This window comes from Penicillium canescens, assembly GCF_028828765.1.
Source record: "Penicillium canescens strain IBT 15451 chromosome Unknown utg000010l_segment0_segment0, whole genome shotgun sequence".
Classification (NCBI taxonomy): Eukaryota; Fungi; Ascomycota; class Eurotiomycetes; order Eurotiales; family Aspergillaceae; genus Penicillium; species Penicillium canescens.
In genome coordinates, this window is record NW_026703972.1 from 2149045 (window position 1) to 2165013 (window position 15969).

The 15969-nt window shown below is 47.8% G+C and overlaps 3 protein-coding genes across 3 annotated transcripts; 2 read left to right on the forward strand and 1 right to left on the reverse strand.

The window, feature by feature from the left end:
- The first annotated feature begins 2813 nt into the window (after positions 1-2813).
- On the forward strand, positions 2814-10420 carry N7446_012421 (uncharacterized protein). The gene is made up of 4 exons (XM_058521163.1): positions 2814-3293; positions 3340-3515; positions 3577-10140; positions 10193-10420. Exons 1-4 carry the CDS (start codon positions 2946-2948, stop codon positions 10239-10241), a joined length of 7137 nt encoding a protein of 2378 aa, XP_058366529.1. The 5' UTR covers positions 2814-2945; the 3' UTR covers positions 10242-10420.
- A 559-nt stretch (positions 10421-10979) lies between these two features.
- On the forward strand, positions 10980-12243 carry N7446_012422 (aminoglycoside phosphotransferase family protein; the record flags this gene model as incomplete). Its single annotated transcript, XM_058521164.1, has 3 exons — positions 10980-11124; positions 11402-11770; positions 11831-12243. 3 exons carry the CDS (start codon positions 10980-10982, stop codon positions 12241-12243), a joined length of 927 nt encoding a protein of 308 aa, XP_058366530.1.
- A 2583-nt stretch (positions 12244-14826) lies between these two features.
- Positions 14827-15302, reverse strand: N7446_012423 (uncharacterized protein; the record flags this gene model as incomplete). The annotated part of the gene is made up of 2 exons (XM_058521165.1): positions 14827-15203; positions 15257-15302. The coding sequence occupies 2 exons, from the start codon at positions 15300-15302 to the stop codon at positions 14827-14829; spliced, it is 423 nt and encodes a 140-aa protein (XP_058366531.1).
- Between the last annotated feature and the right edge of the window lie 667 nt (positions 15303-15969).

The window sequence follows — 15969 nt, forward strand, 5'->3', positions numbered from 1 at the left end:
CAAAGGCTGCCTCTACCCGCGATGGGTTGTCTTGTAGCATTTTCTTAATAGATGATGCTTGTCGCCGTACATCCTTCGCTGTATACGGAGTTTTCGGGGTAAAATTGAGGCTCGAATCGCTTCCACGGCTCGGAGGAGGTGGGGTATGTAGGCGTATAGAAAGCTTCGAAACCACGCGATCCGGGTTAAAAGGGGCGATACCAGCAGCTGCGAAGCTATTCAGAATAGTGTCTTGCTTAAATGCTTCATTTCGAGCAGCAGGATAAGCCGTAAGAAAGTCGTTTTTATCGATTCGACAGACACCAAGCTTTACCTGCGACTCAACTAGCTTCCCGTATGCCCGCTTTAACACCCCAAAACAGCCGATATCGAGAGGCTGTAAGATATGAGATGAATGCGCCGGCATACAGATCGGTATAATCCTATTTTTTGAGCAGATATCGTCGAACTTAGGCGTAAGATGGCTGCCGTGGCCGTCGAGGACTAGGAGACGATACCTTCCCTTCGTCCGGCTAGTAGTCAATGGAATAAAGTGCTTTTGAAGCCATGCGAGGCCTATTTCATCGGTTGTCCATCCATTCTTGCTGACTTCGAAGCGCCAATCCCACGGCAAGTTGGTATCCTTAAACCAGGCCTCCATAAAGACCTTGCCCTTAAAGATAACGCATGGCGGTAGCGCCCACCCTGCCGCGCTTATAGCTTCAATTGCAGTCACCCATTCGCGGTTTCCAGGTTGTAAAACAGCTCTCCGACCGTAGGTTCTTCTCGTCACAACCTTTGCGGTAGCTGTAAGACCGAGGGCGAAGCCGGTTTCATCGAAATTGTAGATATCATCGTCTAGAATACCGTACTTCTCGATCGTAGACCTCACGAAGTTAAACCACGTTGAAATCGCCTTTTCGTCTTCGCATTGAGCTCGCCGGTAGTCGTAAGCCCTAGAGAATCGAGTAGAGAGCTCAGGATATCGATTGACGAAGTTTTTGACCCGTTTTTCGCCGACCGTAATGGGTGGAGTAGATCCACGCGCTTCCAGTAGTAAATTCGCTACCTCTCGTACAGTACTCGGCCGAGGAGCAGCTCCACGATCATCTAGTGAGATGATCCAATTATATAGCGATTCCTCCTCGAAAACAGTCAATTTATGGCTGTTAGCGCGTGTTTCGGCGCGGTAGGTGATACCACTAAGACGCGCCGAGAGCGTAGAGCGGGGGACATCAAAAAGCTCTGCAGCCTTGCGTAAAGAGCTAATTTCTTGTTTCTGAATGGCTTCAATAGCTAACAAGATCCTACCCTCTTGCTCAGTACGTTTTTGAGAGCTTTGAGAGCGAATTGGTGGCATGGTGGGTGGTTGAATAAAGACGGTCTAATTACATGAGGTGTTTTTGGGTGGGTGGCCAGCTCGCTTACCCGGCCAGCTCGCATGCCGAATACGTTAAACGTTAAATAAAACACAAGGTTTTTCTTCAATAGTATTTGTAACGTACAGTGACGCAGCAAATGTTTTAACACCCCTCTGATCTTTTAGATTCTGCCGGTCAAAATTTGGATTTTTTCAACACCCTTTAACTTGTTTCTTAACGAAACACTTGGTCTTTGTGTATTGAATTGAATCATACCTTCTATGAAAAACTCCTACTGAAACAAGAATGTTTAAAAAGTAAGATATCATTAACTTGCTCTTCGGTTTACAATAGGCGGTCTCAAAAGCGGTCTGAACAAGGGTGTTAAAACATTTGCTGCGTGACTATAATCCACATGCGAAGCCACCACTACAAGCGAGCCGCCACCCTACCTATATGTATTCGTTTTAAATGCATTTTTCGTAACAAAAAGCCATTAAATACAATAAGCTAAAAACGAGTTCTATTGGGACATAGACAGGATGGCAGGACTTCTGGCAATACAAGTCCGGGAAAGCCGCAACCACGATATCAGTGCCTGGTCAGCAATGCACAGATTGTCACCCTGGGCGAAAGCCACCAACCGTATCAAATCAAACGCTAAGCATTGACCGGCAAAAATCACTCGACGCTGTTCCTATAAAAACAAACTATTAGCAAGTTTTCTAGACTTCGGAGCAATTTTAATTTGCTTGTTCAAGGGAATTAATATCTGTTTGCCTGTGTACATGTACATGTAGCAACTAAGTTAAGTTACTTGACGGTTGATGCTGCTAGAGAACATAGTGCGGCGGCACGAAAGCGGCGAGAAAGGCGGTGAGTAAATTCAGGCAGGGGGTGTCTGTATCAGTCCCCTAAAAAGAGCTAGCGGGTTTCAATCGGTCAAGCTTCCGAAAGATACCAGAGATAAGATAAGTCTGTTAAAAATAGATATTTCGCATACCTGTACTGCAAGCAGAGAGAAAACCTCCACTCATCTACATAGCACCGTGGCAGTTCCCTTATGTTGATATGTGTTGGGAGTTGGTTGATAGGATCTCATACACACAAACACAGAACAATGTAATCAAACAGGGATCGACTTCGATTTGCATGTTTGCTTATCATGGCAAACGAATTTGAGGCTTACACTCTCGGCTGCACCCGATCACCTGGCAGCGTTGAGGACTCTGTTGGGTCTGTCTGAGACACACACCGAACTAAAAGGATTGGAGACACGTATTGTTAATCCGAACCACTGAGGAACACCGCCACCCCACCGCGGGAAAACCCCTGCCTGTGGGTGGATTGATACAGTGATGTCTGGGCCCAGAGTGGGTCGGTAGTAGTGAAAGTACAGCGATCCATACGCCTGTCTGGCTGATAAGAGTCTCACATCCTGTGTTGTAAAATCCTTGATGTCTTTTGAAGCTCGTTCGTTTGCTCTTCTTCAACTACAGCTCCTGTTTGCTCAACGCATAGAGGAATTGTTTTCTTTGCATTTCCGAAAGGGTTGGATCGAGCAAATTCCGGTGCCTAGCGTTTCGGCCTGATATATCGACAGAAATGCAACGCTCAGCATTTCTCATACTGTCGTTTCTGAGCGTCCATGCGTTATGCTGGCCATACACTGAGTCGCTCGCTGAATACAATCTTAACGAGAATAAATCCGCCGAAGGTCCAATCGATTATTGGGGAGCATGGCCAGACCATGAGTATCATCCGTCACCAGACAACTGGCGATTCCCTATCTATACCATATTTCTGGATCGCATATCCAACGGGGACCCGACAAATGATGACATCAACGGGACTTCCTTTGAGCATGTTTTGAACTCGAACCAGATGCGTCATGGTGGCGATCTAGACGGCTTACTTGACACGTTGGATTACATCCAGGGCATGGGCTTCAAGGTGAGCTAGGCTGACTTTGGATGAACTACATAGCTGATCCATTTAGGCTATTTATTTCGCCGGCACGTACTTGATGAATCTCCCTTGGGCCTACGATGGCTACTCCCCCGTCGATACCACCCTCCTCGACATGCATTTCGGCACGATTAAGGACTGGAGACGAACTATTACCGAGATCCACGACCGGGATATGTACGTGCTAGTAGATAACACATTGTCAACGTAAGTCGGTGCTGCTGCTACTATTGTTGGTATCCCTGGGCTTATGAAAAAAAAAAATCAGGATGAGTAACCTGGTCGGATTCAAAGGTCATCTGAACGACTCAGCCGACTTCCGGGCCCATGAATACGAAGTTGAATGGGTCACAGATAGAAAGTATGCCGATTTCGGAGTTGGGAATGAATACAACGAAACTTGCAACTACCCAAAATTTTGGAATGAGACGGGATACCCGTTACTTTCCGGTGGAGTTGAAGACCTCAAGGGTTGCTATGATAGCGACTTTGACCAATATGGAGACCTTGAAGCGTTCGGCAACTTCCCAGACTGGCAGCGTCAACTTACTAAATTTGCCTCCGTGCAGGATCGCCTGCGCGAATGGCACAAGCCGGTCCGAGACGTCATCACCAGGCATTCATGCTTTCAGATTGCTAGTTTGGATATCGACGGGTTCCGTTTTGACAAGGCCGTTCAGTCAACCCTCGAACCCTTGAGCGAGATGACCGCTTTTTACCGCGAATGTGCGAAACGGTTCGGCAAGAACAATTTCTTCCTTCCCGGTGAAATCACGTCTGGAGACACATTCGGCAGTTTGTACCTCGGCCGCGGGCGTCAACCAGATCAGCGCCCGAAGGACGCAGGCGCTGGCGCTAAGCTAACCAACAATTCGGACTCGCACTTCTTGAGAGCCGATGGGTTGCAAGCATTGGATGCCTCCGCATTTCACTATACCATCTATCGTTCAATGACCCGATTTTTGGGGATGGATGGTAATCTGGTTGCTGATTTCGACTTGCCCACTGATTTCATTGAGGCCTGGAATGAGATGCTTCGGACGAACGACTTTCTTAATGCCTTCAATGGGGAACTAGATCCAAGGCATATGTATGGCGTCTCGAACCAAGACAATTTCCGCTGGCCGGCAGTCAAAAACGGTACGGAAAAATTCCTTCTCGGTCTGTATATCATCACGCTGGAGCTCCCCGGAATCCCACTCGTCCTATGGGGAGAAGAGCAGGCGATGTATGTGTTTGATGCCACTGCATCTAATTATATGTTCGGCCGACAGCCCATGACGTACCAAACCGCATGGTGGACGCAGGGCTGTTTCAATTTGAATACCTCAAAATTCTACGACTTTCCCATTGAAAAAGGTCTCCATGGATGCAACGATATCACCGTCACGTATGATCAGCGAAACCCGGCTCACCCAATTCGCAACATCATGAAGAGGATGTTCGAAATTCGAACGCAATACCCAGTTGCCAATGATGGCTTGTATCTTGAGACACTCTCCCAGCTCACTAGAGAGATATTCCTTCCTGGATCCTCTACTACTCCCACAGTCACCGGCCTATGGTCGGTGCTACGAAGCTATTTTCCTGAAGTCCAGAAAGAAGCATCGGAAACATCCAATGGCAATGGAACTCTGTGGCTGGTGTATCAAAATGGAAACGCAACAGACACTTATGGCGGCAACTGCAGTAACAAAAATACGGCACTGTTGGCTCCATTCAAGTCAAAGACCAAGCTGAAGAATCTTTTCTATCCTTATGAGGAGCTCACTTTGCGTGACGGACCTAATAGCCAAGATGAAGATGGCTACGGATGTGTCCCTCGCATGAAGTTGCTGCCATGGGAATATCGGGCATATGTGGAGGCCGACAGTTTTGTTGAGCCAAGTCCTACTGTTACTGAATTTCTTCCCGGACACGACGCTCGGTTCATTTCTCCACAAGATGTGGGTGAAACTATTCCAATTCAGCTAGGATATTCAAAAGAGATGAATTGTGACAGCATTACCAACGCGATTATCCTGAATTCAACGACAGAAAAGGGCATCGCTGCATCTCTTGATACTTCCAGTGTGAAGTGCACCAATGTCTCTGCCAGAACGAGCCGTGATTCGTTTGTCGGTGAGGTTCCGACCGTATGGACGTGGTCTGCTAAGTTGAGCAATGCCCACCACGGAATCCACCAGCTGACGGTTAACAACGTTTCCGCCTCTGGGGCACACACCAACTCAATCGACAAATTTTTGCTTCGAGTTGGCCCTTTGAGCAATCCTCTGATGTCTCCGCTTTCGAATTACTCTTCCACTCTGGTGCACAAATCCGCCGATAAATTCTACATCCAGCATAACGCGGCCGGCGCAGATCGATTCCGCTACTCAACCGATTTTGGTCGGACATGGTCGGATTGGAAGGCTTATTTGGGTGGAAACACTACAATTAATATCCCGTCTTGGACAGGCACGGACAATCAAAAGTGGAAGGGAACTCACATTCGTGTCCAGTACTTTTCGAGGCTCACGGGGAGCAGCGATTATATACAGGAAGGTGATTATGACTGGGATGATGACGCAACTCGGAGATTCCCTCATCTGTGGTGGAACGGTCCATACAACCAGTATGGCTACGATGCAGGACTGGATAACAGGATGAGGTACGACTCCGAGACATCAAGTTGGAGGTACGATTTTGTCTATGAATGGCCGGCTGTTGGACAGCTGAATGTTTGGGGAACCGACAAGGTAGGCACGCCGGATACCACAGAGGTTTATGGCGATGTCGATAGCTCCTCTGTGGTCCAGAAGCTTCCTCCGTCGTATCTTTCGTCCAACGTCATCAATATCACAACTTTACCCCCATTCCCATATCTTGGCTGGACCATCTCCCTCAACGATGGCAACTTGCGATACCAGTTAATTCCAGTTGGATCAGGATGGGTCCAGCTTGTGCTCTTCATTCTCTTGTGGGTTCTTCCGGTCCTGATGGGCTTATCTGGTGTTCTCATCTTTATCCGAACCTTTTACCGTGTCAAGTTCAATAAAGATGGTAACGTGGTCAAAGAAGGTAGGCTACAAGTCCTGTTTTGGCGGAGGGTTAAAGACAAGATCGCCGGGGACGATGGATCGCCGAAAATAATGCCAGAAACGGCCGTGTCGACAGACATTGCTGCCGCGGGCGCCTCCAACCAACGACGCACAGTATTGATCTCAACAATGGAATACGACATCCAAGACTGGGGGCTGAAGGTTAAGATTGGGGGTCTCGGTGTGATGGCCCAGCTCATGTCCCAGAACTTGAAGCATCAGAATCTTATCTGGGTGGTTCCATGCGTCAGTGATATCGAGTATCCCCAAGACACGCCTGCTGAGCCTTATGTGATTACGATACTAGATAACCCATATTTGGTGAAAGTACAGTATCACGTAGTCGAAAACATTACATATGTTTTGCTTGACGCTCCCGTCTTTCGTCAGCAGACTAAAGCAGAGCCCTATCCTCCCCGTATGGACGATCTTGACAGTGCAGTTTACTATTCAGCGTGGAATCAGTGTATCGCAGAAACGATAAAGCGATCACCGGCGATTGACCTGTACCATATCAACGACTTCCATGGGTGCCTGGCACCGCTTTATCTGTTGCCGACTCGCACGATACCCGTTTGTCTTTCATTGCATAACGCAGAGTTCCAAGGCCTTTGGGCGCTGCGAACATTGCAAGAAAAGAAAGAAGTTTGTTCTGTGTTCAATATACCACTTGAAACTGCAACCAAATACTGCCAATTCGGGAATGTGTTCAATTTACTTCACACCGGTGCTAGCTATTTGCGATATCATCAACGTGGCTTCGGTGCAGTTGGTGTGTCGCAGAAGTATAGCAAGCGGTCATGGGCTCGCTATCCAATTTTCTGGAGTCTTGATAAGATTGGCAGTCTCCCAAACCCAGACCCCTCCGACACAGGCACGTTGGAGGATAGCTCCGACGGGGAAGTTCCTATTCAGTCCTGCGATGAACGAATAAGCGAGAAGTTGAAGGCACAGAAGTGGGCTGGTCTGAGCGAGGATCGCAATGCTGATCTGTTGGTATTCGTCGGACGATGGTCAAAGCAGAAGGGCGTTGACTTGATTGCAGATGTCATACCGGCGGTATTGTTTGCGAGACCGCAGGTTCAATTGATCTGTGTCGGCCCTATCGTCGACCTATATGGCAGGCTCGCTGCTGTCAAGCTGGAGCGCATCATGGAAATGTTTCCAGGTCGTATTTTCTCGAAGCCAGAGTTTACTGTCCTGCCTCCCTATGTATTTTCTGGTGCTGACTTTGCCTTGATCCCCTCTCGGGACGAACCATTCGGACTGATTGCCGTTGAATTTGGACGGAAGGGTGCTCTTGGGATCGGCTCTCGCATTGGGGGTCTAGGCCAGATGCCTGGTTGGTGGTATACTGTGGAATCCGACTCAGCGCGTCATCTCTTGCATCAATTGAGAACGGCAATCAAGTCTGCCCTTGACTCGTCAGAAGAGACGCGAAGGAAAATGCGGGCAAACTCTGCCAAGCAGCGATTCCCCGTCCTTGAATGGACCCATAAACTCGAAGTCTTGCAACGGACAGCAATCCACATCCATCATGCGAAGAACCGAACTACCACGGCGGGCCCCGCACGGTCACAAATATACTCAGAGATGCGGGACGAGCATTTCTCAACGGTGGCCCTTCCAAGATTCGATATGTCCCTGGCAGAGGGCTTGGACTCGCCACCAGTGAGAACATCACAACTCGCTCACCCATCTCTCCAAGAACTACAGGCAGCTGACCACCTTAGGGGCACTGAAAGTAACAGGAGCAGCATTCTGGGTCGCAAACTCTCGCTTGGACGGCGAGATGGCCCTGGCCAGGGCAGGAAGCGCCTTGTCAAGAAGTCATTGCGCGAGAGTCAAATTTCCGACCAGAGAGCTGAAAGTGATACCACGGACGCTGAAGACGAAGGCACCGACACGCCACAGGAGGACTACATTTCCCCCGAAGATGCGGTGGCAGCCGTTAACCGGGCTCTTGGGTCTCACGAAGTTGGTTCTTATCGAAACAACAGCTGCCACTCTCCACGCTGGTCCGAGATATCTACCCCGGACTCGTCAAGTTTTGTCTCGCGGGAGTCTTCTCCAGTGAGAGCTCCTCTCTCTCACATCCGCAATGTGTCTGTTCTTTCGTTGCCGTCTGTCATCGGCGATCACGATCAATCTGTCTTCGAGCTGCAGAAGGTCGATCCAACCTTTACTGACAGAATGGGTCACTTCACGCGGCACTTCGAAACGCTTCTGACCAAGCTGAATACGAAAAATTCTATCACGGACTACTGTATTGAGACGTACTTGATGAAGAGCGAGCGGAAATTCTTCAACATGTACAATGACGCGCAGTTGAAAGTTCAGCCTAAAGAACGTGCACTGGATGAAGCTGCTTCGGAGGATGCCCTCGATAACGCGGCGTATACTCGCGTTTCTCAGGCTCCTGGAGAGCTGGAAACTAATGATCTTGGTGAAATTGATGAATGGCTCTCTCGGCTGGGATACAAGAGACCGATTGCCATCCAGAGGTTTATGAGACGCCGTGTTGGAAATTGGCCTGTCTACGCTCTGTTCTTGGGTCTTGGCCAGATCATCGCGACAAACTCGGCACAGGTAACTCTTCTCGTTGGTCAGGTAGGCGAGACTGCTGTTAAGCTCTACATTATTGCGACCATCTATTGCGTCTCCACTATCGCTTGGTGGACTCTCTTCTACCGCTTCCCATCGGTGATTGTCCTCAGTCTCCCATGGCTGTTATACTCCCTAGCATTTATGGTCATCGGCGTTTCACCCTTCGGGATCACTAGTCTCGGTCGAGCATGGGCACAGAATGTTGCCGCAGGCGTCTATGCGGCTGCCTCTTCCAGTGGATCTCTGTTCTTTGCGCTGAACTTTGGCGACCAGGGTGCAGTTCCCGTGAAAGACTGGATGTTCCGCGCAAGTCTTATCCAGGGAATCCAACAGATTTACACAGTTGCACTGTGGTACTGGAGCTCCAGGGTCACTGCGGTAGAGATTGGGGGCGTTTCTACGGCTACTTTAAATACATGGAAACTCACTGCTGTGGTGATCCCTATCGCCGCAGTATGTCTTGTCATTGGCGTTGTACTTGCTCTTGGCCTGCCGAAATACTATCGTCAATCTCCTGGAAAGGTCCTATTTTTTGACACGTCACTCTTCCGCCGGCGTATTGTTCTCTGGTTCTTCTTCATGGTCATTATCCAGAACTGGTTCCTCGCTGCGGCGTTTGGCCGGAACTGGTCTTTCTTGTGGTCATCTAAACATGCCAAGACATGGGAGGTGGTACTTTTAGTGGTATTCTTCTTTGTCATTCTTTGGATAGTTGCGCTACTCATTTTCCGATTCCTATCCAAAGAGCATAGCTGGATCTTACCCGTTTTCGGACTAAGTGTTGGCGCACCGCGCTGGGCGCAAACTTGGTGGGGAACCTCTAACATCGGATTCTACCTCCCGTGGACAAGCAGTCTGACCTCCGGGGCTCTCGCCTCTCGCTGTGTCTGGCTCTGGCTGGGGTTCCTTGATGAGATTCAACAAGTCGGCCTGGGAATGATCCTTTTGCAGACCCTAACCAGAGTCCATGTCTGCTTCGTCCTACTAGTCGCCCAGATTCTTGGGTCTATCGCTACCATTTGTGCCCGTGGATTTGCTCCAAACAATGTCGGTCCGGCAGGCATCTCTCCGGATGTGGGCTCGTCAACGGACAAAGTAGCCAATGCGTGGTTCTGGGCCGCCCTTTTCTTCCAGCTTTTGGCCAGGTCAGTGACATTTCCCTATTCTATTCGAGAATCGTACTAACTGTCCGCTTAGTTTTGGGTTCCTTTTATTTTATCGGCGCGAACAACTTAACCGACCCTGAGCTGTCTACAACTTTTGTATATCGGATCTGCAGATCGCATCACCATGTGTCAACAATTGGAGTTGTCATCCAAATCCAAGCAGAGCCATGAGTGAACGCAAGTCAAAATGGTAGATGTGCATGGATGTTTGACTTTGAATCTTCCAGGCATACTGTGCCTGTCGGAGGTAACACTTGCCGTGCAAATGAATCGTTGACTGAATTCATATTAATTAAGCCTGTCATATATGGTCTAATCTAATAAGTTCGATCTATCGTGGCTAAATGTTTTTCATTAAATGCAACAAATTGGCTGCCGGATTGTAATGTCACCTTGCGCGGGAATATAACCTCTGCAGACGAGTGAAGTGATCTCCACAATAGTTGAATGGAAAACTCTCAAGTGCTCTTGAATAATGACACCCTGAGGGCACCAATTAAAAGAAGGAGCTGGAGCTTCGTACTTCATTAAAGCATGACTGGATTTGAAGAATTGTCTCTACGTGAAAAAAGGCTTCACCTTATCCTCCGGAGGCTCTTCATCCCCATCGAAGCATCCACATCCTCTGCGGCATGCATGACGCGCAACACATTACATCATAATACACCGGCTACATCCTCCACCGATAGCCACCGATCTAACAATTTCTGAATGAGATCGGAATACCGACTGGCATCCTCTAGCGCCCGGACTCCCGCCACCATACTATCAAAAACGGATCCCAGCCCAACCTGACGGTGGCCAACCAACTGACCAATATGTTGTATGTGGATGACAACATCGTCGATGGAAACCTGGGGTGGGTCATCGCAGCTGGTATAAGCAGGGTGATACGAAGCGATGACAACTCCCTGGTTTTGACGGAACACATGCGGGGACGTTGTGCACATGAGGGCAAAGAGTGTACGCAGATTAGTGCGAGAACATAACTGGTGCGATAGTAATGTTGAGGGCGTCTAGCATCGTCTCGCAGCCATCGAGTGAACCCATTTCTCAAATCGCTGCCCGTCACGACTATTCTTTTCCCAACTTGACTGTCACGCTCCTCAATGTCCCATCTCGACCACTGATACTTCGAAATCAAGCACTGGGTTAGAACCCCATTCACCCGTCGTAACGAATATTTTTCCCGAGTCTAGCTTTCTCAGAGAGAGACGAGTCTCTGCACTCCCTACGCCAGTTGAAATAAGAGCTATCAACAAAAATTCTGGCAATCTTTACGCCACAAATTTCAACGGCCCCCCTCTTGTCAAGATACCATCTCTTGGACTGGTGGTTCAGTACGGAGCCGACGTGACCGTGACCGAGGCTCAAACTCAAACGAGAATACGCGAGCAACTACAAGGACAGGTATCTACTCCTGAGATTTTTGGCTGGACTGAGGATGAAGGACAGGTCTTTATCTACATGTCCTTGATTGAGGGCGAGACTTTGCAAGAGAGATGGAGTGGCATGGATGACGCTAAGAGACGGGCCGTCTGCGAACAACTTAAATATATTGTGAAAACATGGAGGGCCTTAACGCAGGACAAGCAAGACTGTTATATCGGTACGTGCATTCCCTCGGATATAATACATAAGCAACCTTAATCTGAAATCTACTCCACAGGCAGTTTCGGTAAGCAACCACTGAGTGAGGCATTCCTCGATTCCCACCCAGAACTCGCAGGTCCATTTCAAGGTGTGAACGCCATTCAACTGTTTCAAGATGCTTGCGGAATTGAGATCGACAGCGAAGTGCCTATCGTTTTCACTCATAGCGATTTTTTTCTACCCGACATCCTTCTATCGCTTGGGTCGAATCCACAAGTAGCAGCGATCATTGACTGGGGTCAGGCTGGGTGGTATCCTGCGTACTGGGAATATTGTAAGGCACGACGAGTGAGAGTGGATCCAGAGTACTTTGGTGATACTCTTCATGAAGAATGGCACATGAAATATCTGCCAATGATCCTGGATCCTATGGATGATGAGAAATACTACCACCCTTGGCTTTGGTTTGTGTTATCTAAGGGCATCTAAATAGAAGTGGGCTTTGTGAGCCAAAGCGACCGTAATTACTGCTTTTAAATCATGTGGGTCTAGCGTTTTCAACGGGTTCTCCGGGTTTGCATCGAACCTGCCAGCTGCCCAAGCGCACAGCCCCCACCCTTCCCTTCTCCAGCTTCGCAATAACTCTCCAAAGCCTTATAATAGATAATTTTCTATGCCAACCCTTTCAAAGTGTGCAATTTGCTTATAGAATATCAGGCAGTCAATGTTACTGCGTGTGCAGTGTTTATTGTCCTACGAGAGATCATTCTTAGAAGACTCAGGATAGCAATTTTTTTGGCAGAGCGCCAGACGTGCACGTCCGATTCGCTACTGGTTGACCAACATTGTGCCTTCTTGGCTTGTTACAATGTAGCCTAGTGGTCAATCCCAAGCAACCGCGATCCCTGGCAATGATAAGATCCAGATGTGGCTGTCCATGGTGCACTATTCATGCGCGTGCCAGTGCAGCTTTTGGTCGCTCGATATTTATACGCTGTTTCTAACCTCGTAGAAAGATTGGTATCTCTGACGACGAATCTCAACTGTAGTCCCCTGTTTTGTATACCGCATGCTGCGTGCCCGGAGATCTCTATCCCTTCGATTCTTGGGCGATTTCAACGACAGCCAAATTGGGTTGAGGGCCATTGGCAGTATCGGTGCAAATATGAAGCTTCGCAGAACCTGGTGGATAGCTACGGCGTGTATTATTGAAGGGAAAAGGGCACGTAGTGCCTGTAGGAATGCCCTCCAAATAAACATATCAATGACGGATACTGTCAAAATGGGTCTTTCATTTCTCCGAGAATCTTTCAAAATCGACTGTCCACTCTGACGATGTCATCGGTGCTTTGCTGCGCTCTTGTCAATCCTAAAATTCGGAGAAATTATACTAGTGTGAACAAGCTATGAGAATTCTCATCGTGAGACAACGATCTACAGATACTAGTCAAAAATATCTTCCCACTGCCCCACTACAATTTGACCCAGCAACCAACCCACCTTTCTATTTTTCTTCCTACACCTCTCCTACATGTCCGATTTCAATGGAAATAAGTTCAAAACGTCGTAAAACGGCTGAACTATCTACTGAGCAAAGGTCAGCTATTGTATTTGGCCATAAGAACGGTATTTCGCAGTCAAAGCTAGCTAATGAATTCGAATGTAGCCGTCGGACGATCTACAATACGTTGAAACGCTTCGAGGAGCATCAATTATTTGAAAGCCTTCCCCGAACCGGCCGTCCTCCTATACTAAGCTCTCGAGCTTCTACTTGCCTCTATTTACAAGCGCGCCGACACCCCTTTTGGACCTATAAACAGCTTAGTGCTGCGACACCCGGTCATCCGTCTCGGTCCACTATACAGCGAGTTTTAAAGCAATACGGTCTCGGAAAACGTCGTTCAAAAAGGAAGATACCAATTAAGCCCTCTCTTGCAAGGAAACGGCTAAGATTTGCGCGAAAATGGCGGCGTGAAAGCTTCCAATCGTGGATCTTCTCGGACGAGTGTTCGGTGCAGCGAACCTCGAACTTTGGACCACAATGGTGCTTCCGTACGGACTCCGAGGGTCTTCGCCGCGATCTTGTGAATGCGAAAGTACACGTTAAAGATATTTCGCAAATGGTTTGGGCCGGAATCTGGCTAGGTGGTCGGACAGAATTAATTATTATGGAACGGGACGAAGACTCGCCTTCAGGAAGGGGTTACACTTCAAAATCGTATATCGAAGCACTCGAAAAAGGTCTGATGTCAATCTATACCCCTGATTTAGTATTTCAGCAAGATAACGCAAAGATTCATCTAGCGGTGGCGACGCAAGAATGGTTTGAAAGGCACGGAGTATACGTCGAGGAATTGGCCCGCGCACTCACCTGATTTAAACCCAATTGAACCGGTCTGGCGTTGGTTGAAATCGAAGCTTTTTGCAATGTTTCCAGAGCTTATTGGCCAAGGAAGAAAGGAGATAGACTGGCTTTATTTTAAAAAATGTCTAGTGGAAGCTTGGAAGGCATTAGATCAAGCAAAGATAGATGCGCTGATATTGAGTATGGGAAGACGTTTGAAAGCAGTACGGAAGGCTAAGGGGTATTATACAAAATATTAAGCGAGATTTTTTATCGCGCTATTATTAAGCAACCTCAATTTTTAATTATAGCATTATAGACTATAAAATGGTGGTGCTATATACAGTGTAAGTGATATATATATTTTGAGAGGGGACCCGAAAAAGTGGAGTGGGAAGATACTTTTGAACGGGTATGGGTATTAAATCCTTAGCTTGCCACCAATTCATCCAACTCGCTATGGGCTGGATTATCCCGACCGAGAAAATTCGATATGCTACTATCTGCTATTCAGAATTGACGGCTTCGTGCAATACATCCTCATCCAGTTTTGGCCTGAACACAACCTGCAATCAGTCATCTTTCCATCGTTGGAAGATCCCACCATTGGCGAAAGCATCAATAGTTTCCTGAGTGCATTCGTGGCAGCGGCGAAATAATCGCACGACGCCCAATCTATCCTTTGGTCAGAGAGCTTCCTTCCTCTTTCGTTTTTCCATCTGCACAACTCATTTCTCTTGCCGGAGCCGTGACAGGAAATCGATAATCTTCACGTAGTCAGCAACTTCGATAGTTTCATCCAAGTCTATCTTAGATCCCTCACCTGACCAACGCTCAACGTAATTCATTACTTCAGCATAGCGACCATATACAATCTTGCGTCGTGTGCTGTGCTCTTCGGTGCTTAATGTTCCACTTTTGGAATCAAGACGGAAGGTTTTCACCGCCGCTTTAACCCCATCGATATTTTTTGGACGCTGGGAAATTACCGCGGGTGAGAGCAGAGACTTGCGTGTCAATTTGATTAGTCGATACGCGTCCCTCAAATTGGCGAAGAAAGACCAGGAATCCTTGAGATCCCAAAGCAACTCTGCGCTTTTCCAATCTTCTCAATGTCAGGCCAGGATGGAATATTCTAACTTGTCGGGGTATGCATACCGTGTCTTGTCCCGGGTTCTGGCTCTTCCAAAGTTCCTGAGGTCATGTTTCTTGCTATAAACAATGCCTCAAACACAAGAGAAAGATTGAGAGCTTTTGATGATATATAATTAAAGAAATGGGAAATTGGATGGTTATATACATAACGAGGGATGTCCTCCTCATTTTCCGTGAAGTCTCCCTGGGAGTTAGTAGTGGGAGTTCTGGGAGCTAAATCAACGCGTTGAATCGTATTATTAACGAGCGTCATCCAGATATGCCTGTACAATCGGTATATAACTTCTATCTGATGACTGTGCAGGGTCGAACTTAGCCGATGTTCAACATTCACAGAATAATGAGGCATCGAGTCATCTCATCAATTTTCTTGCTGTCATAACCATCACAGCGCAATCCGCTCTGATTCATTTTTGTCTTTTTGACCCCTCAGCTTTCACTTCGAAGGACGTATAGTGGCAAATCGTGCTACGAAGGGGTGAAATCCAGTGTTGTTAAAGCTAGCGGTGTAACACAAATTTGCTTTGGGATTTGTCTTTACAGCTGCAGCTGAGCTGCTACAATAGCCGCTGACCCATCAACAAGTTTCTGGAGTCAGAAATTCGATTACTAAGCGAGTATATCTAGACCGGCCGCAAGTGGCCACCATGAGGCTTTTGGACTCTCAGTGTAACACAGCGCTCGTCTGAACATCCCATCATCACCATCACGAAACC

Bases quoted from the DNA above. Each gene is read 5' to 3' on its own strand.
- N7446_012421 (XM_058521163.1), top strand. From the start codon at position 2,946: ATGCAACGCTCAGCATTTCTCATACTGTCGTTTCTGAGCGTCCATGCG. The intron at 3,294-3,339 runs GTGAGCTAGGCT...TGATCCATTTAG, and splicing joins TCCAGGGCATGGGCTTCAAG to GCTATTTATTTCGCCGGCAC. The intron at 3,516-3,576 runs GTAAGTCGGTGC...AAAAAAAATCAG, and splicing joins GTAGATAACACATTGTCAAC to GATGAGTAACCTGGTCGGAT.